Genomic DNA, 19,916 nt, shown 5'->3' with positions numbered 1-19,916 from the left:
TGGGTGAACAAGAGGAGTGACCCCAAGAGACACGGCTTCCAGGCCCTGATGCTGGAGTAGGAATGAAGCCTGATCTAGGCTGGTGTCTGGGTCAGCGCCCAGGCCCACGTCAAGGCCAGACCATCAGCAGAGCCTAGATGAGGCCCACCAAGATAGCTCGACGGGAAGACAGGGACTCCTGCAGTTCCTGGGCCAGCTCTAGGGTGAGCACAGACTCCCCAGCCCGCCCTCCACCTGCCCATGCCTCCTGAGCCAGCAGGTCCAAGGACACCCCTTCTCCCCACGCCAGGGTCTCAGAGCCCGGGCATGGGCTGGGTCCTTCTCCTCTCCACTCCTGCTTCCAGACCACTGGGGCTGGCCCTCTGCCTCAGAGCCTGGCTCTCTGAAGCTGTTCCTGGACAATTCAGCCTCAAATAATCATACTTTGACCAGCACCTGAGTTGGGGCCCCTTGGGTTCCCCTCGCCTTTGACCTCTTGACAAAGAAAGACGGGTCCCCCTCCTGGCCCGAGCCTCACTGTGGGGTGGTGCTTGGAGAGCTACACAAGGGAGCCCCTGAAAACCAAAGCATGGTGCCACCTGCCCTCGGGCTCAGCCTGCTGCGCTGACACATGTGAGTCATTCGTAGAACACACGGTGGTTAGCCCAGTGTCCGGATCGCAGCCACCTCAGCACCGCAGGTCACAGAAACCGTCTCTGCTGCTGTAGCAAGTTCAGGGAGGGCTCAGCAGGTGTCCTGGGTCTTTGCTGATCAGTAGCGCAGCCAGGCGCCCAACATGCCGTCCTCTCCTCCGTCATGCAGCCCTATCCCCATGTGACAGCACAGAGTGTCAAAATGGCGGCCAGTGCCAGGCGGAGAGTGGCTCTGCAGTGTGTGTGTGCCAGGCCGGGTACACAGGGGCCACCTGCGAGACGGGTGAGCAGTGACTCTCGGGGCAGAAGGGCCAGGGGAAGTGGGTGGTGCTGGGAGAGGTTCCCCTCCCAGCCAGATGCTGGGCCCGGGGTGTCCAACCTGGGCTCAGCCAACCTCCCACCTCTGCTGCCCCCAGATGTGGACGAGTGTGGCTCTGACCCCTGCCTAAATGGAGGGTCATGTGTCGACCTGGTGGGGAACTACACCTGCGTGTGTGTGGAGCCCTTCGAGGGACCTCGCTGCGAGACAGGTAGCTGGCCACATGCCCGTGTCCTGCCTCACTGTCCAGCTGAACCCCACATCTGCCTCTGGCTTGGGGAGGTCCCTGCCCTCTCCCCACTTCCCATCCCCTCCTGAGCTGGGGCCTGCAGAGCAGGGAGCAAGCTGTGTGAGGCTGGGTGAGGGTCTTCTCTTGCTCAGGGAAAGGTCTGGCCCTTGATTTCCTCTGCAAAATGCAAGAACACACCTCCTCTTCCAGCTTAGTGTCATGGCTTTTTAACATCTTCCTGACCCGGAATCCGCCGGGGAGCTAGAAAGGAGGCCGGCCTTCAGTGCCTGCAGGGGGACCTTTTGCCATTTCCTGTTGTTTTAAACGTGGGTTGTGACAGTAGACCAAGGAAGAGGCCAACTAGAGATTTTGAAGCACCATAAAAAAAAATGAGAACACAAAGGCTTCGGTGTCTGAGCACTGCTCTGACCCCAGGGCCACCCATGGGGCAGACATCCTGGAGGTGCAGGGGCTGCTGTGCCCTGGGTGCTGAGACAGACTCTTCAAATTCATTTTTGGCTTTAAAAAATAAGAAGGAAGTTAATTTAACCATGAGAAAGACACAGATGGACACTGCCTTCCATCCTTCTCCATGTCCATGGCCACCCAGGCAGAGCGTCCCCAGGGGGCAGGCTGGAGTGCAGAGGGCGGGGGCGGGGGGCACCTGGCCTGCTGGCTGCCTTCACACCGGGGTTGCAGTTCACTCCTCAGGTGGTTTCACTAAGTGGTTTCCAAAGATTTTTACAAATAAATCATGTTTGACACAGCATAATAATGCAAATGGAAGTGAATAATAAAAACAGCAGGACAGGCAGAGTGCCTGGTGTACGCCTGGAGCCCCAGCTGCTTGGAGGCTAAGGTAGGAGGATCACATGAGCCCAGTAGTTTGAGGCCAGGGCAACAAAGGAGACTCCATCCCCAAACCTACAAAAGCCACAGAACTGACACTTGTACCACTGATGGAAGTTCGCTAGCTACGTACACAGTGCAAGCCCTGACAGTCCAACCAGAGTTCATGGGAACTGACCGATGAACTTGAGACTACAGAGTGGCTGCTCTCATGCTAACTGCTCTAGAAATTCCCAAGCAAAGCCTGCAAGTGCCCTGACTTCAGCCGCTGGACCACACAGCCTAGGGCTGCCATCCCCGAGAGGAAGGCAGGGGAGAGGAGAGCCCTGCAATCACCCCAGACGCTGTCGGAGCACCCAGGCTGCTCTGCAGGGAGGGCTCCCGGGTCAGGAGCCCTCTGAGTGGAGGAGCAAGATTCAGTTTGAAGGCTCAAACAGAGGTTGGGGGCTAAGAGCAGAACAGATGGAGCTGTGGGTGGGGGGAGGGGACGTGAGATCAGGAAGGGCCTGGAGTCTTTGCTTCAGTGTGATCTGGGTCAGGGGATCCACAAAGCTAGGACAGAATACCAGAAAGCGACTGCCATCTCCAACAGGGCTGGGAAAGTCACCCACACCTGCCAGAGCGGAGAGCACTCTCCACACCAGGGCCAGGGAGGAGCCCTTCAGCTATGGAGAAAGCCGTGCCGAGGTGGGGACTGAGCTGATGGCCCCACGGCCTCAGAAGGAAGTCCAAAAGAATCAAGCGGATCCCAGGTCTTGACCACACGCAGGAACATCCTACACTCCCCAAATAGCATAACAGGCCTACGCAGGGCCCGGAACCCAAGCTACCCAGTCAAAGATGTCAGGCAAGCAGAGAAGACAGACGTGACCTATATCCAGGAGAAAAATAGATCAGCAGAAACAGAGACCACAGAGACAAGAGCATCCTTATAGATATTTAGACACTCATATGAGAATGCTGCATATTCTCAAGACTGTTGAGGGAGGAAAAGGGAATAATGAGAAGTACAAAATATTTTTAAAAGAAACTGTAGTGATGAAAACTATGTCTGAATTTTTAGAGTACACTGGATTGTGACAGCAGGTTAGATGCTGCAGAGGGAGGTCCAACGCACGAGAAGGAGGGAGAGGAATAGAAACAACTCAGGAAGTCATCCAGAGAGCAGGACTGGAAGCACAGGTGATCTGTGGCCCACAGGACAGCCCCAAGAGGCCTGGATATGTGCACCTGGAGTCCACGGAAGAGGAAGAGGCGGGAAGAGGGAGTCCCATAAACAGTACAGAAGACATGACAGCCAAGTACCTTCCAAAGTTGATGAAAACTAAGCCCAAGTGCTCACGAAGAGCATAAAGAAAACCACACAAAGATACCCCGTGAGCACCGCTGGGCCCAGCACAAGGAACGTGTCTCAGCAGCAGCAAAAGGACACGTCGTCACATCCAGAGAACCTGGGTGACAGCAGGCTCGCCAGAAGCTGCACTCACCAGCACACACGAGTGACATCATTTCAGTGCTGAAAGAAAAAACTATCCGCAGAGCAGAACTATCTTTCAGAAATTAAGGAGAAATGAAGACTTTTTTACATGAACAAATGCCAAGAGCATTCATTGGCCTATCTGTGTTGTAAAAATGTCAAATGTTTCAGATGAAAGGAAAATGATCCCAGGAAAAACTATGGGTTTACACAAAGTACAGAATGTTAGAAACTACTGATCTGTAGGTAAAGGACTTTCTTACTTCAAAAGCTCTTTAAAGACAATTTAAAAATAAGCAATTTTTATTCTAAAGGTGAGGTAGTATCCTGATGTGGTGTTGCACACCTATAATCCCAGTGACTACAGAGGTTAAGGCAGGAGGGTTGCAAGTTCAAGGCTAGCCTGAGTGACATAGCAAGACCCTGTCTCAAAATAAAAATAAAAATGGGTGGGATGTAACTAGTGGTGAAGCACTTCTGGGTTCAATACCCAGTACAAAAAGAAAGTTTGAAAAATGAAGTAGTGATATATTTATTCCTAGGTAGGAATAAACTATCATACAAGGTGGTGCAGACTTTCTGTAAGGACCAGATAAATACTTTTGGCCTTGAAAACAATATCGTCTCTGTCACAGCTACTCAGCTCTGCCATTGTGATAGGAAATCAGCCATAGATAAGACACAAATGTATGGCATAGATGGGTGCCAAAAAAATCTTTAATTTTTAAAATGAGTGGCAGGCGAGATTTGGTCTGTGGACCATAGTTTATCAACCTGGCATAAAAGACAGGAAGAAATGGAAGTATAATATTATAAAAGCCTCATGTTATATAAAGTGGCATAGTATTACTTAAAGGTAAAGGCAAAAGATAAGTTGTAAGTAAAAGATAAACATTGTAATCTCTAGAGCAACAAGTAAAAAAACAAGATAAACTAAAACCAGTTGTGGGGGTAGAATGGTAGATGCTTAATCAATCCAGAGGTAGGAAAAAAGTAACAAAGGAGCATCAGGACACACAGATTCATACAAGACGACAGGTTCAATCTAATCACATCTGTAGTTCAGTAAGATGTAAACCAAAGGCACCAGTTAGAGACGAGGTTGTCAGTGAATCAAAAACCAAAACCCATCAAGACACTGTTTAAAGAAACCCAAACCAAGCGTGGCAGTGCAGATCATCTCAGAGTGATGGACGGGTTTCTAGTCCTGAGTGCGATAGAGTAAGCACACTCTATCATGTCTCTCCCACTGAATGCAGCCGTAAACCTGGACAGAATGCGTGGACTAGCTATCTGAGGACTCGGGGAAGTAAATAGTAGCAGGTGGACTGGGGAAGGAGACCAAGCCAAGAAGTGCCACCGAGCCAGTGGTGAGTTCACTTTTTTTCCCCTCTCTGGTATCCCCTCAGTTTGGACTCAAAGTCACTCTGAAACCAAAAGTGAGCAACATGTCCACAACATGGACAAAGGAGAGCCCAGAATCCCTGTGGCCAGGCTCCAGAAGCAGGGCCCACGGAGGCCCACTGTGGGGACCTCACAGTGTGAGCAGGGAACCTTCCTCACCAACTGGAGGTGCTACCGTTGCAAAGGGTATAGGCAACCCCTGTTACTGTCCTTCTCTGCCCCCGACCACGAGTACAGTCACAGGAGCAGATGGTAGGGAGGGCGATTGAAAGCTCAGCTTTCTAGCCACGGGACCAAGAAGAGTAACCCAGAGAGCTCATGGAGGCTGAGCAGAGGTTGCACCTGGGATCAGCAACTTTAGGAAGCTATTTATGAACTCTTGGGCTCCCCCAGGTTAGGCATGTGTGATCTGACCCAAAGTTTAAAGACAATACCTTTTATAATAGTTCCCCTAAAGATAAAAATTTAGATGTAAATCTTACAAAATGCACAGAATTTGTATGATTAAGCCTATGAAATAATGATGAAAGAAGCCAAAGGAAGTCTAAGTGAATGGTTGGACACCCCATGTTCATGGATGAGAAGAGTCAACATGGTAAAGTAAAGATGTCAGTTTTCCCCACATTGATTAATTAATAGGATTCCAACCAAAATCTCAGCAGGATTTTTTTTGTAGATATAGACAAGATTGTTCTAAAATTTATATGGAAATTTATATGAATAGCCAAAACAGTTTCGAAAAAGAAGAATAAATATTGAGGATTTGCACTACCAGGTGTTAAGACTAACTATAAACCTACACTGAAGACAACCACGTGTTATTGGCAAATGGGTCAATGGGACAGAAGAGAGAACTCAAAATCAGATTCACACAAATACGGTCCATTAACTTTTGAAAAATATATAAAAGCAATTCAATGGATAAAGGATGATCCTTCCAACAAATGGGATTGAAATTTTACTTATGCAAAAAAAAAAAAAACCTCAAACCTCACACCTTATACAAATATTAACTCAAAATGGAGCGTAAACCTAAATGGAAAATGTAGAACTATAACATTTTTAAAAGAAAATGTGAAAAAAAAATATTGGTAACCTGGCCTCAGCAAAAGCATTATCTATACCAGAAAAAAAAATAGATAAATTAGACTTCTTTGCCCAAATTAAAAGCTTTTGCAGTGTGAAAGACATAGTTAAAAGAATGAAAAGACAAAAATACAGATGGGGAGAAAATATTTGGAAAACTCACCTCTGATAAAGGACTTGATGTGGGAAAGCAACCAACTGTGGGAAAAGAACTCAATCATAAAATGGACAAGAGACTTAAGACTCACGACCACAGGAGCACACAGGTGGAGGACAGATGGAGGGTGTTCTCGTCCTTATCAGTAGCCATGAGGGAGATGCTAGCCCCAGGGTACAATGAGATACCCCCCCACACACTGACTGCAGTGTCCAGAAGACGTGATGATGATCTGGTGTGGACACAGAGCAGTGGACTCGCACACATTTGGGGTGACTACAAAATGGTTCTGCCACTCTAAAACAACGTGGCAGTTTTATATGTTAAACATACACCTATAATGTGGCCCAGCATCCTATTCCTAGGTATTCACCCTACAGAAATGAAAACTGCAAAACTCTACACAGTGTTTTAATCATGTCTATTTATGTTCACCAGAAATCTAAAACTCAAGTCTCCTACATCAGGTGAGTGGACAGATAAACTGTGGTGACAACGGAAAACACCCCTCAGTCTCAAAGGGAACTCATCCTTACACACTCACTGAGATGACCTCAGCAGCACTCTAGGGAAGGAAGCCCGTCACAAGAGATTCCTGCATGTGTGTGACTCAGCCTTTGTCAGTGAGACAGACACCTGAGAGAAACCACCTAAAGGAGGCCATGTTTGAAGGGTTTATTGTTTCAGAGGACACCGTCTGTACCTTTGGGCCTCGGTGAGGCAGGACTTCATGGCGGAAGCACATGGTGGAGGAGGCTGCTCACCTAACGGCAGCCAGGAAGCACGGAGAAGGACAAGATAGACCAGGGCCCCAGGATCCCCTTCAAGGACACACCCTAATGACAAAAGTTCCTACTGCTTCCCAGGAGTGCCGTCAGCTGGGGACCAGGCCTCCAGCACAGGAGCTTGCAGGGCCACGTGAGATCTCTGCCACATTCCATTCACCTGGCATTCTCGAAGAGGCAACACTGCAGTGATGGGCAGCTGTGGTGGCCAGGAGCTCAGAGGATCAGGGGTCCGAACCTCTGAAGAAACAGAACACGAAGTCTCTGGAATGATGGGATGTTCTGTATCCTGGTTGTGGTGGGGTTCCACAAATCTATACAGTGTTAAAATTCATAGCAGTTACACCAAAAATGCCAATTTTACTGTATATTAATTTATAAAGATGAATTTTAAATGTACCTGAAAAATTGATCAAATGCTAATCAAGAGGAGGTTGCAGTAGCTATATTAATATCAGATAGCTTGAATTTTAGTTATAGGAGTAAAAAGAGGGAACCTTTTATAATGGTAAAGGGATCAATTCATCAAGACAACCTAAGTATACTTGCACCTGTTAGCCCTACTAATGTGTATCAAAATACATGACACAAAACCTGACAAACTGCAAGAAGAAGCAGATCCATGATTACAGGTGATTCCAGTAATTCACAGAACACATGAAAAATCAACATGGCTACGGAAGACTTGGACTTGGCCTAACAGGTGTTCCAAGAGTACACACATTCTTTGCAAGAATTCATGGAGCATCCCCATGATAGGCCACTGCTGGCCATAACATGAGGCTCAGTAAAAAATATTGTTTTCTGGACAGAACAAAGCTAAACTAAGAATCAATAGAAACACACCTGGAAAATCCCAATAATCTTACCAAGGGGAATGTTTGACCAGGAGTGCCTAGGGGCCCTGGCTTTGGGCTGGCTTCCCAGAGCTGCACGTACAGGTATTAAAATTTATAGCAGGAAATGCACTTCCAGGAAACCAGGAAGGAGCCGGCAGGTGCTGAGCTACAGGGGGCAGAGCAGCTATAAATCGTTTTCCAGAAAATAAGCCTCTGGCTTAAAGTCCCACCTGACACTGAGAACAGAGGTGCAAACGCAGCCAGATCGTGGCTCTTCTCCTCCTGGGGGGAGCCTGCATTCTCCCCACTCCTGAGTGGCCAGTTGTGACCACGGCCTTTCTTGCAGGAAGCCACTCAGTGCCTGACGCCTGCCTCTCTGCCCCCTGCCAGAATGGGGGCACCTGTGTGGATGTGGACCAGGGCTACGTGTGCGAGTGCCCGGAAGGCTTCATGGGCCTGGACTGCACGGAGAGTGCGTTGGATTATACCCCAGGGCTGGGGCAGGAGGACCCAGCTTTGCCCAGGGGTAGCAAAAGCAGGGAGGGTCCTTCCATAGGGTGTGCATGCAGGAAGCTCCCGAGAGAAGGTGTGTGAGGACGTGTGTGTACACACAGTGGTTGTGGGAGGGTGGCCAGGCAGGGCAGGTGGGAGAGCCCATCTTCTGTGCCCCTACAATAGGACCCTCTCCCTCCCTGTGGCAGGAATCCCCAGTGACTGTGAGTGCCGCAACGGAGGCAGGTGCCTGGGTACCAACACTACCTTCTGCCAGTGCCCCCCAGGGTTCTTTGGACTCCTGTGTGAATTTGGTAGGTGTCGTGCTGGAGGTGGGGGCAGTCATCCTGCTCTGTGGAGCATCCCTATCAGCAGGGTCCCATAACCCTCACTGCCACCCTGTGCGGGAGAGGCGAGTGGCTGCAGAAGTGCTCCACCCTGGTCTCCCTAGCAGGGTCACTGGGTCTTGGGCAGCCCCACCCTTGTCGAGGACCTGAGGTCCCCAGGAATACAGGCCCACATGGGAGCATCCTCTTCCTCTCTGCAGAAGTCACAGCCACACCCTGCAACATGAACACCCAGTGCCCAGACGGAGGCTACTGCATGGAGTACGGTGGGAGCTACCTGTGTGTCTGCCACACGGGCCACAATGTCACCCACGGTTAGTGGCTCCAGAAGGGCCTGCGGGGGTCCTGGCCAAAGAGGAGGGGCGGGGTGTCCTGCAGGAGAAGGCAGCACCACGCGGGCAGGGCCAGGGCTGCTGTCTGTCCAGCAGCCGTGCAGGTGGAGGGGCCTCTGGCAACAGCTTTTCCTGCAGTGTGGGCGGCGAGCTCCTGGGCGCGGAGGGAGAAAGACTTTGAGCAGGACACGGGCAACAGTGTGGATTCCCTAGCCCCTCCCCCCGCAGATCTGTTGAACCGCTTAGTGCATACATAATTAGGGTATTTGCACTTCCTACTATTTATTTGCTAGTGTCAAGATGCTTAACCTCGTGACATAATTCTGCATATATCGAGTTTGCCAGCAGTGATGATAAGACATCTGAGTGTCACAGCTCAGTGCTACCCCATGAAGAGCGAGGGTGAATTATGCTAAAACCAAGAATGAGAAATTCCAGGGAGGAGCCTTTGAGTCCACAGAATATTTTAAGTGGCCTTGGCTCCAGTCATGATTCCTAGGCGACCCTGGCAGCACATGCTCTAGGACCGGCCTCTGCGTGCCCTCCCCCCACAGCCCTGCCATCGCCCTGCGACTCAGACCCTTGCTTCAATGGAGGTTCCTGTGACTCCCACGACGACTCCTACACGTGCGAGTGCCCGCGCGGATTCCACGGCCGGCACTGCGAGAAAGGTGCCCCAGGAGGGCGGGGTCTGCGGGGACGCTGCCGGGGGCGGGGTCTGGGGGGGACGCTGCCGGGGGCGGGGCCTGCGGGGATGCTGCCGGGGGCGGGGCCTGCGGGGATGCTGCGGGGTCAGCACCCTGGAGAGCGCCTGTGCGCAGGCCCCAGTTCTATTTCCGAGCATCTTCTGTTTTTTCCTGGGATCACTCTGGGACCCCCCTTGCGATGCTGCTCTGTCGTACTTATCCGGAGCAGCGCCTCATTATTTTGACTGTCTTTTTTGTCATTTGTTCTGATCTGCATCCCTCAGAACGGGCTTTACTTTCTTTCTGCTCAGCATTTTTCCAAATAGATCTTAGAATCATTGTATTGAGTAGTTTTTTTTTTTTTTTAAGTATTTCATTAGAAGTTTGTTAACCTTATTACACGTGGAGAATGTAGACATTTTACAGCCTTCATCTCCCAGCATCTCAGGCATCCCTTGGCCAGAGTCCAGTGTGGTCAGGCCTTTTATCCCAGCTCAGGCCTGAGCTTCTCTGAAGAGCCAATACCCTATCTGATCCACCTAGGAGCTTCCCAGACACCTCTGCTGCTCTTCACCTGTCCCTGACAGTGGCCCCTGAGACCCCTCTGGCCTCTCCTACCCCTGCAGCAAGAAAGGGGGTTCACAAGAGAAGGGGCCCCTGCTCAGTTCTTTGCCAGACCTGCTGAGCTCTCCTCCTCCATATGCTCCTGGAACCACTGCCCCCGTCCTGGGCCCTGCCCAGAACTCATCTGCACTCTCCTCCAGCAACCCACCTCCCGTAAGGGCTGGAGGCCACAGCTCCCAGAGCACGTGCCACCCCTCCCTAGGCCCGGTTCCCAGTACCCAGTATCCCTGCACCATTGTCCCTGTGCCCACCTGAGGAACTGCGTAGGCTCCCTTCAGGGGCCCCACTCCTGAGAGCAGAGGAAGCCACAGGTGTGGACAGCCCCAAGGGGGACCCAGGGAGGATTCAGGAGTCTGCTTTCAGAGGTGGGACATGCAGCTGTGAGGCCTCCCAGGGTGTAGAGTGGGGGAGAGGAGGGGTGGACTCTGAGGGATAGGAAGGCCCCCTCTTGCTATGCCTTCCTGGCAGGACAGCAAGAAATCCAAGGACCCAACTCACTAGGCCCTGTCAAGCTGTGGTGGTCAAGATGGGAGGACAGACAGACAGGTCTGATTGGCAACTGCCATTCAAATCACACCTTTAAAGCACAGGCCTCACAACCTATACTTCAGGAGCCAAGAAAGCACTGGAATCAGAACCACTGCTATGGATGGTGATGTCACATCAATCACAACTCAGCCCCCCCCCGCCCCCCCCCGCTTCAGATGCCAAACAGGAAGGAGGGAGCATCGTGTGCTGTGGTGTGGGGCCTGCTCTCCACCAAAGAGCCCACCTGAGGCTCAGTAGGGGTCTACAGACTGCAAGCCCTGCCCCCGTGTATGTCCTGGCTAACTTGGCCTCAGCCGAGAAGCAGGCCTGGCCGGCCAGGGGCAGAAGGCACGAGCAGTGGGCTGCCTTGTGCTCACCATCGTCTCTGTCCTTCCACACAGCCCGGCCACACCTGTGCAGCTCAGGGCCCTGTCGGAATGGGGGCACGTGCAAGGAGTCAGGGGGCGAATACCACTGCAGCTGCCCCTACCGCTTCACCGGGAGGCACTGTGAGATCGGTGCGGCCCCAGCATGGAGTGGGGTGGCTGGCAAGCCCTGAACTGGGCCCAATCAGTTGGAATCAGCATGGGAAGAGTGGGAGGGAGCCAAACTTCCACCTGAGACCCCCAGCCCCCATCCCAGCCACCTGAGTGTGTCTCTCAGGAATACCCCATCACGAAGGCTCCCAGCCCTAGGATGTTAGGGAAGTGGGTGGGGGTGAAGGGAAGCATCTAGCCGTGACACCTGACCCTGCTGGGTGCCTTCTGCTTTCAGGGAAACCAGACTCCTGCGCCTCCGGCCCCTGTCACAACGGTGGTACCTGCTTCCACTACATTGGCAAATACAAGTGTGACTGTCCCCCAGGCTTCTCCGGGCGGCACTGTGAGATAGGTAGGGTTGGGAACAGCAGGGGAACTCTCCTATGGATATAGGCCCAGTGGGCAGGGCTGGCCTGGGTCCTGCAGGAATAGGAGGTGGATCTGGGTTCAGGAGGTAGGACACCCCCATGCATCTGAGAGCCCTTCGGGAGACTTGGTGATGGGAACCCTCCTGCTCTCTTTCAGCCCCCTCCCCCTGCTTCCGGAGCCCATGTGTAAATGGGGGCACCTGTGAGGATCTAGGCATGGATTTCTCCTGTCACTGCCAAGCAGGGTACACAGGACACCGGTGCCAGGCAGGTGAGCAATCCAGGGGACTGGGCTGGGGGCCATGCCAAGGGTGGGACCGGGCAGAGACGGGAAGGAAAAAAGGAAGGAAACCTCAGAAACTGCCAGTGCCCAAAAGTCCAGCACCTTGCTCCAGAAGGGTGCGAGCTGGGCCTCCTCAGACCCTGGGCCCAGCAGAGGAATGGCGGCTCTGGACAGGCTGCTGTGCTCTTGTTCCTGCAGAGGTGGACTGTGGCCGCCCAGAAGAGGTGAAGCATGCCACCATGCGCTTCAATGGAACTCGCCTGGGCTCGGTGGCTTTGTACACATGTGACCATGGCTACAGCCTGAGTGCCCCCAGCCACACCAGCATCTGCTTGCCGCAAGGTGTCTGGAGTCAGCTTCCCCAGTGCTTAGGTGATTTCGTGGGCCCTCAGGGGAGGGTGGACGGGACACCCCCCCACCACCACCAGCCAGCTTCCTCCTGGCCCAGCCCCACCTTCCCTGTCTCCTCTCTGTGCATTGAGGATGTGGATCCTGTCAACTTTACTCGGGAACATCCTCACTAAGGGCTTCCCTATCCTCAGAGTAGCTCAGAACAGAGGGTCAACCTCCTACAGGCCCACTCTGCAGATGAAGCCGCCAAGGCCAAGACGTGGCCAAGTGCAGGGTCCTAAGGAGGCAGACCCAGGCTAGGACCTGCCTCGTACTCCCACCCACCCAGACCTGTGGTGTCAGATATGTGTTTGCACAACACCCCCCACCCCACCCCACCCCCCACAACACGCAGGGCACGGCAAAGGGCTGCCCCAGAGAGCACTGCCTCTGGGTCCTGCCTGTGTCTGCTCCGGAGCTTAGGGTGCATACCTGGAAGCAGGCGGCCTCAAGACGCAGGGGCTCTGACACAATGGCACGAGTGTTGCACCAAGCCAAGGCATCCAGGCTCTTCCTCCAAAAAGCTGTGTGATGTTTACATGGTTTTCATAAAACAAGGATTTCTAAGCAACAAGCTTAGGGCTGGTGGTGACATCATCCAGACAGGAATGGGGCACATAAGCCCATTAATATCTCCCAAATGTCCCCAAAGCCCAACCCACCCTGTGCAGCCCTACCCAGGTGAAGAGCTCTATGGACTGCCTGGTTCACAACCATCTGTCCTCTACTCCTGACCTCCCAAGGCTCATGCCTGACTGTCAAGAGACCTTTCCAGTGCTGCTTCTCCCCAGCTTGTTGCCAAATGAGAGGCCAGTGTCCTCAAGAGAACAGGAGCTCACCAGAAAGACCCTGAGGCCCCCGAGACAGCAAGCCCCGGGAGTGGAAAGCGCAGAAAGCAGACTAACAGCACAAAATAGCAAGTACACTCTAGATCATGCCTGCTTCATATTGTACAGTACAAATACAGGATCCAAGTCCCGCTGTAGAGAAAGAGGCCTGAGTGCTTACAGCCACTGCACTATAAATAGTACAAAGTGGCGCACAAGCCTCAACTTGGCGTTGCCCATACAAAACAGGATCAATAGTTTTTAAGGAGAAAGTATAAATAAAAGGATTTAAGACTACAATAGTTGAAATAAACATAATTTAGTAGTGGACATAGATGAAGAATAAGTTGAAGACAGTCGGAAGAAGAGGGAAAGACTGTGCATCAAAAGGAGGGTGAAGCACAGTGCCCACCCTGGATAAAGGGACCCAAGAAGAAGAGAGCCGTAATGTGTAGAGAAATATAGATATACAGAGAAGATAAATACAAGAGAGAAAACTCCTAGCAGCTGTGAGTTAAATTCCAGGATTACAGAAGAAGGACGGGTTGGAAGGACTCATGGCACATCCCGCAGGAGGAAAGGGAGCCCAGCCACATCAGAGGGAAATGCAAAGGTGCCGTGGGATAATGAGAGCATCTGCACATCTGGAGAGAAGAGCAGGTTACAGAGGAAAAAGAACCAACAGCAGCATCAGAAGTAAGGCCACAGGAGGTGGTTTAAACCCCAAGGAGACACATTGATCATATGGACACTGGCATTCTGGTGTGACTTGGAAGAAACACCGCCAAGCCTAGGATCATGTCTGCTGACCTGTCCAGGATCTGGGGTGCAAGCAGTTTGGGCAAGCCCTTCGCAGGTGAGAAAGACTGCAGGTGCGTCTCTCCCCAGCATGGGCAGGTGCCTTGGGGAGCACAGCAGTCCAGCCAGCACTCGATACTGTGGGCAAGCACGGTGGCGCCGAGCACAGCCGCAGGGATTCAGGTCCCACTGGCTCTCCCCACATGACCTTCTCGGGTGCAAAGCCAGGATCCAAGGCCAGCTCTAGAGAGAGAGGTCTGAGTGTTTACAGCCACTGCAAACTGAAGCCACTTGAAGTGGTGCTGCAGGCCAAGCCAGCTCTGCCCCTGGGAGCATCAAGGAGAGTGAGAAGCTGCTCGGCCCACCTGCCTCACCCAGGATAGGGCTCGTTCCAGGGAGGAGCGGTCACCCAAGTCTCCACTGGCTTTGTGTGCTGCAGGGCTGAGAAGCAACTCAGGCCCTCACTGTGCTGTGAGCCCCACTCCCAGGCCCTGCTGTTTCTGTCCAAACTGTGTCTGAGAAGCAAGGAATCATGATGGTAATCTAGAAGGAAATAGTCAATCCAGATAGGCCTACATGCGCCCCAGATGTTGGAATTCACAGACAAGGAATTTAAAACGCCACTGTAGCTCAGAAGACAGAGGGGAAAAGAGGTGAAATGAATGAAATGATAGAGAACCCAACCAGGAAAAGGAAAGATTTAAATGTAACAATACAGAAATTCTAGGACTGAAAGTGCAATCTGAAATGAAGACTGAGCTGGACTCAAAGCCAGGACCACAGAGCTTCTTCATCTGTGGATCAGAGGGGAGATGAGCGGAGACAAATAATGAAAAGATGAATGCTGAAGATCGGGCAGAGATCACATGTCTGTGGGCGATCGCAAACAAGTCCGTAACTGGGCCCCGGTGATAGATGACACAGTAGATAAGAGAGATATTCAGAGAGAGAATGATTTTTTTTTTTTTTCTAAAAACTGAAGAAATATGTCAACACAGAGATCCAAGCAGCTCAGCAAATCCCCAAAAGGATAAATATTAAAATAAACTTAAAATCTAAAAATGTGTACCCAATTGGTTGGTTGCAGGCTAAGGAGACAAACAGCAGAGAGGTAGAAGATTTGAACTGTTATGCAGGTGAACACCCAAGATAATGCATTCTCTGAACAAGCAAAAAAAGTTAGTAGTAGCAAGGTACATTTTAAAATCTCCATGCAGATTTGAGCTACTGTATTCTATTCTTTGGTACCAGGGATTAAACCCAGGGGTGTTTTACCACGGAGCTACATCCCCAGCTCCCCCTGCCTGGCCCTTTTATCACTGTTAAGTAATTTATTTTTTAATTTGTTCTTTTCTGTATACATGACAGTAGAGTACATCTTAACATATACATACGTGGAGTACAACTTCCCATTCTTCTGGTTATAAATGATGTGGAGTTGCACTGGTCTTGTATTCATACATGGACATTGGAAAGTTACGTCCGATTCATTCTACTATCTTTCTTATTCTCATTTCCCCTCCCTTTCCTTCATTCCTCTTTGTCTAAACCAAAGTACTCTAGTCTTCCCTACCCACCCCCTATTGTGTGTTATCATCCACATATCAGAGAGAACATTTGGACTTTGGTTTCTTGTTTGGGGTTGGCTTATTTCCCTTAGCATGATAGTCTTCAATTCCATCCATTTACTACTGGCAAATGCCATAATTTCATTTCTCTTTATGGCTGAGTAATATTCCATTGTGTATACATCCACATTTTCTTTATCCATTCATCTGTTGAAGGGTACCTAGGTTGGTTCCGTAAGTTAGCTATTATGAATTGAACTGCTATAAACATTGATGTGGCTGTGTGACTGTAATATGCTAATTTTAAGTCCTTTGGGTATAAACTCAGGAGTGGGATAGCTGGGTCAAATGGTGGTTCCATTCCAAATTTTCTGAGGAATCTCCATACTGCTCTCCAGAGTTGTTGCGCCAATTTGCAGTCCCAATGTATAAGTGAACCTCTTTCCCCACATCCTTACTAACATTTATAGTTATTCTTGATAATTGCTACTCTGACTGGAGTGAGATGGAATCTCAGTGATAGTTTTAACCTGCATTTCTCCAATTGCTAGAGATGTTGAACATTTTTTCATATATTTGTTGACAATCATATTTCTTCTTCTGTGTAGTGCCTGTTCAGTTCCTTTGTGCATTTACTGATTGGGTTATTTGGGGGGTGGGGGTGTGTGTTTGAGTTCTTTATATACCCTGGAGATTAGTGCTCTGTCTCCCTAGCCCTTTTGTAAAGCTTATTTTGAGACAGGGTCTCACTGATTTGCTTAGGGCCTCCCTAAATTGCTGAGGCTGGCTTTGAACTCGTGATCCTCCTGCCCCGGCCTCCCAAGTTGCTGAGATTACAGGTGTGAGCCACCATCCCCATATTGTAAATGATGTTTTGAAATAGCTCATGAGCTGGTACCAAAACGAAAACAAAATCTATATAATTATGTGGGTAGAATATAGGTAAATATCTTTTTTACTTTTGGTTAAGGAAAGCCACAAAATGCACTTATAAAAGAAATGAATGGACTAACTTGTTCCTGCAAGAACTAGGAACTTAAGTGAGAAGTGAAACGTCAGCTGGAACCTCAAGAGGGTACAGAGGCACATGCCAGCACACATGCGCACTGATGAGGAGCTGTTTCAAGATGGTGTGAAAAATGCCAATGTGTCCATAGGAGAGAACAATCAACCAGTATGGAAACAGGCAGGACACACAAACAGGCCTGTGGTGGAAGAAGAGACACGTGGACAACGAACATGAAAAGTCGACTTCATTAGTAATTAGGAAAATGCAAATCAGAAGTACAACGAGACATTCTGTTGGCAAAATTCCGAAGTCTAAGAAGCCTGTCTTGGTGAGAATGTGGGCCAGCGGTGTTTTGCAGATGGCTGGCGGGATGAGAGGAAGTCAGTATGAGCACTTGGATGTGGTGACTGGCCTGTTGAGCTAACCTCAGCGACCCAGCTTGGGGGAAATCTGGAGACACTTGCACATCTATACTGGGGGCAGGTGGGGTACTTGCTGCAGCATCTGCTGTCATTGCCATAGTCTGGAACCAACACGAGTGTCCACCAGACAAGGAAGGATGAGTCTGAGGTGGTCACACACCGCAGAGACCACCGTCAAAATGCTGGGTGGGAAAGAACACACACTGTGATCTTCCACTAGTACAGGTCACAGGCAAAAGCAGAACCGCCCATTGTCTAGCCATTCACAGGGTTTTTAAAAGGCAAAGAAATCATACTTGCAAGCCAGTTCCATGAGGAGGGAGGAAGCCCAAGTGCGAGGGCACAGAGCGCCCAGCTCCCAGGCGGGTGCTGGCTCCGGCCCCCCAGGCCGTTCCTGCTCACTCGCTTTGTAGGTGTTGACATTAGACTTTCCTCAGATTGAACATCTGAACTCAGGAGCACAACTCCCAGTTTAAAAGATTCACCATACAGATTCACCACACAGAACCAGATTGGCCTCCAAATACACTGGTTTCACACAGGACTGTTGTATACTGAAATGGCAAAATTTGACACGGAACATTTTCTGCCAAACCTCGTGTGTTTTGGACCTATCCAAAATTGGAATTAAATCCGCAGTGTCTTCCGTGAGCCCTTAAGATGACCATGATCATCCCCATAATTTCATAGCCGTGGCCAGGCTCTGAGTCCTGGGGCTACAACCTGCCCCTCCCTCCGAGGGGCTTGGCCCCTGGTGTTGGCCTTTCCAAGAACTACAGGGTGTCATGGACTCTGAACCCTCAGCACTAGTTTGTGTTCATCTGAACTTGGCTTAACTAAGGGCACATGGCTTTATTCTTGGGGTCTTCCTCCCTCAGAAGTGGACGAGTGTCGGTCTCAGCCATGCCTGCATGGGGGCTCCTGCCAGGACCACGTTGCCGGGTACCTGTGCCTCTGCAGCAGAGGCTATGAGGGAGCCCACTGTGAACTGGGTAAGAGACTCCTGGGTGTGACAGTTGGAGGCACTGGGGCCCTGGCACAGCCTCCTTGCCCTAGTCATTCCTCCCCTGGATGGGTCTCTGTCCAGATGGCCAGCTTGGCCACCTCTTGCTCCCCAAGTTCCTGCCAGCTCTAGTGTCCAGGACAGAGATTTGCAGACATCTCTGCCTCCTCCTATCCTGGGGACTAAGAGCTCAACTGAGAGACACTTGCCTGAGGGCAGGTGGGGATGGCCTCACCCCTGTCCACTGCTGCCAGCTGGCAGAGGTGGGAGGCCTGCCAGAGCGTGGCTGGATGAGCACTATGCCCCTTATGATTTTGACTCTAAGCCCAAACAGAGACACTGGTCCCTAGGAGGAGGGGCAGGCAGTGGAGGTGGCGCACCTAGGAAGGGGAGCGAGGGCTCGTGGAGGAAAGGCCCAGATGCAGAGTGGTGACCCTGGGGCTGAAGGCTCCTCCAGGAGCAGCCAGAGTCCTGAGGGACAGGCTGGTGCCTGGACTTTGTCTTCAGAGACAGATGAGTGCAGAGCGTAGCCCTGCAGGGACGGGGGCTCCTGCAGGGACCTCCCTGCCACTTGCGAGCCAGGGCTCTGCAGCCTCACTGGAGTGTACTGAGGGACAGGTGGGGGCTCCTGGGAGGGTCCCCAAACAGAGCCTGGCCTCTGGAAGATCAGGGGTGGTGGGGTCCCGTTCCCTGCTGGACACCCAGGGCGAGTGACAGCCAGGGCTCTGGCCACCTTGGGAGGGAAGTTGTGGGGAGGGCTGAGGGGGATTCCCCAGGAGCCCCTTCCACCCCGTGGGCTCCCCACACCCCTCTCTCGGCCAATGCTCCTTTCCCCCTACCCCTTCTTCCTGCTGTCCTCTCCTCCCTCCCCCAGAGCCCCCCCTGCTGCGCGGGCCAACCCTCTGGGTGTTCTCCAGAGGTGGATGCCTGTGACCCCAGCCCCTGCCAGCACGGAGGGAGGTGTGAGAACGGCGGTGGGGCCTACCTGTGCGTCTGCCCCGAGGGCTTCTTCGGTTACCACTGTGAGACAGGTAGGGTGGCAGGCCTGCCTGAGGCCCACTCCCTGGGAGGGCCTCCTCAGTCCTTGGGCAGGTGGCCCTTCCTCTGACCTCCTTGGCCCCCAGACGGTGCTTTCCAAGAGCCCCCCACACACACACCGTGTGTAGCCCTCACCTTCACCATAGTCCTGGACACCCTGAGCACACACCCACTCTGTGGCCTCATGTCCAGCCCTGGCCCTGCTGTCCCTGGACAGGCCAAGCTCCTTGTAGCCCAGACCAGACACTCTCTGTCCCTCCCGTCGGGAACGGTCCCCCAATTAGCCCACAGCAGGGGCCCTCCAGGTGATGCCCTCCCTGGCCCCTGTCCGCAGTAGCCCCGCTGTCCACTGCCTCCCCAGCGTTATCTGGAATGCCTCTCCCTACCTGTGTTGAGTCTCCCCTCCGACAGGAGCTACAGTGTGGTGGCCCAACTCATGGCCAGGAGGGGCCTGACCACCACCATCAGCTATGGGGAGGCAGGTGCTGTCACTGGGCCAACCCTGCCACACCCATTCACCTGGGAGCAGCCCAGTTCCCAGGAGCAAGGGGACCCAAGGACACTGGGCCTCATTGCTGTTTCCCACCTCAGTGAGTGACCCCTGCTTCTCTAGCCCCTGTGGGGGCCGCGGCTACTGCTTGGCCATCAATGGGTCCCACAGCTGCACCTGCAAAGTGGGTTTCACAGGCAAGGACTGTGCCAAAGGTGAGCAGTTAGGGGTTCAGAGGGAGAGACAGGGAGCTGGGGTTGGGGCGGCAATCCCCTTCACCAGGGGGCAGGCAGGGGACCTAGAGGCCCCCAGGGCAGAACGGGCCACTGCTTACCCAGGCTCCTCTCCTGAGAAGCAGGGAGAGGGGGGTGACCCTCCGGGAGGCCAGTGCGGGC

The 19,916-nt window shown here is 52.0% G+C and overlaps 1 protein-coding gene and 1 long non-coding RNA gene across 16 annotated transcripts in view; one reads left to right on the top strand and one right to left on the bottom strand.

The window, feature by feature from the left end:
• Sned1 (sushi, nidogen and EGF like domains 1) overlaps window positions 1-19,916 on the top strand; it is a 74,106-nt gene that overhangs the window by 29,096 nt on the left and 25,094 nt on the right. For 14 of the 15 annotated variants that reach the window (XR_006847846.2, XM_046426820.2, XM_046426817.2 and 11 more), the window contains exons 7-19: window positions 802-915; window positions 1,049-1,162; window positions 8,124-8,249; window positions 8,479-8,583; window positions 8,817-8,930; window positions 9,503-9,619; window positions 11,188-11,304; window positions 11,561-11,677; window positions 11,851-11,964; window positions 12,175-12,348; window positions 17,869-17,982; window positions 18,911-19,024; window positions 19,623-19,736. Coding sequence is in view for 14 of the 15 variants with exons in the window: in XM_046426820.2 (XP_046282776.1) it covers window positions 802-915; window positions 1,049-1,162; window positions 8,124-8,249; window positions 8,479-8,583; window positions 8,817-8,930; window positions 9,503-9,619; window positions 11,188-11,304; window positions 11,561-11,677; window positions 11,851-11,964; window positions 12,175-12,348; window positions 17,869-17,982; window positions 18,911-19,024; window positions 19,623-19,736 (1,554 nt within the window). In the remaining variant the exon portion in view is untranslated. The remainder of the gene's footprint in view (window positions 1-801; window positions 916-1,048; window positions 1,163-8,123; window positions 8,250-8,478; window positions 8,584-8,816; window positions 8,931-9,502; window positions 9,620-11,187; window positions 11,305-11,560; window positions 11,678-11,850; window positions 11,965-12,174; window positions 12,349-17,868; window positions 17,983-18,910; window positions 19,025-19,622; window positions 19,737-19,916) is intronic. The other variant, XM_046426827.2, reaches the window with a different exon arrangement.
• LOC124080790 (uncharacterized) lies at window positions 16,497-18,807 on the bottom strand. The gene is made up of 2 exons (XR_006847847.2): window positions 17,287-18,807; window positions 16,497-17,172 (listed from the first exon to the last, which is right to left on the bottom strand). It is a non-coding gene; the product is annotated as an uncharacterized LOC124080790 (long non-coding RNA).

Source organism: Marmota monax, unplaced genomic scaffold, assembly GCF_021218885.2.
Source record: "Marmota monax isolate L192 unplaced genomic scaffold, Marmota_monax_Labrador192_F-V1.1 WCK01_AAM20220418_F8-fsc00298, whole genome shotgun sequence".
Classification (NCBI taxonomy): Eukaryota; Metazoa; Chordata; class Mammalia; order Rodentia; family Sciuridae; genus Marmota; species Marmota monax.
Note: the sequence above shows the minus strand (reverse complement) of the source record. Positions and strands in the feature narration are given on the sequence as shown.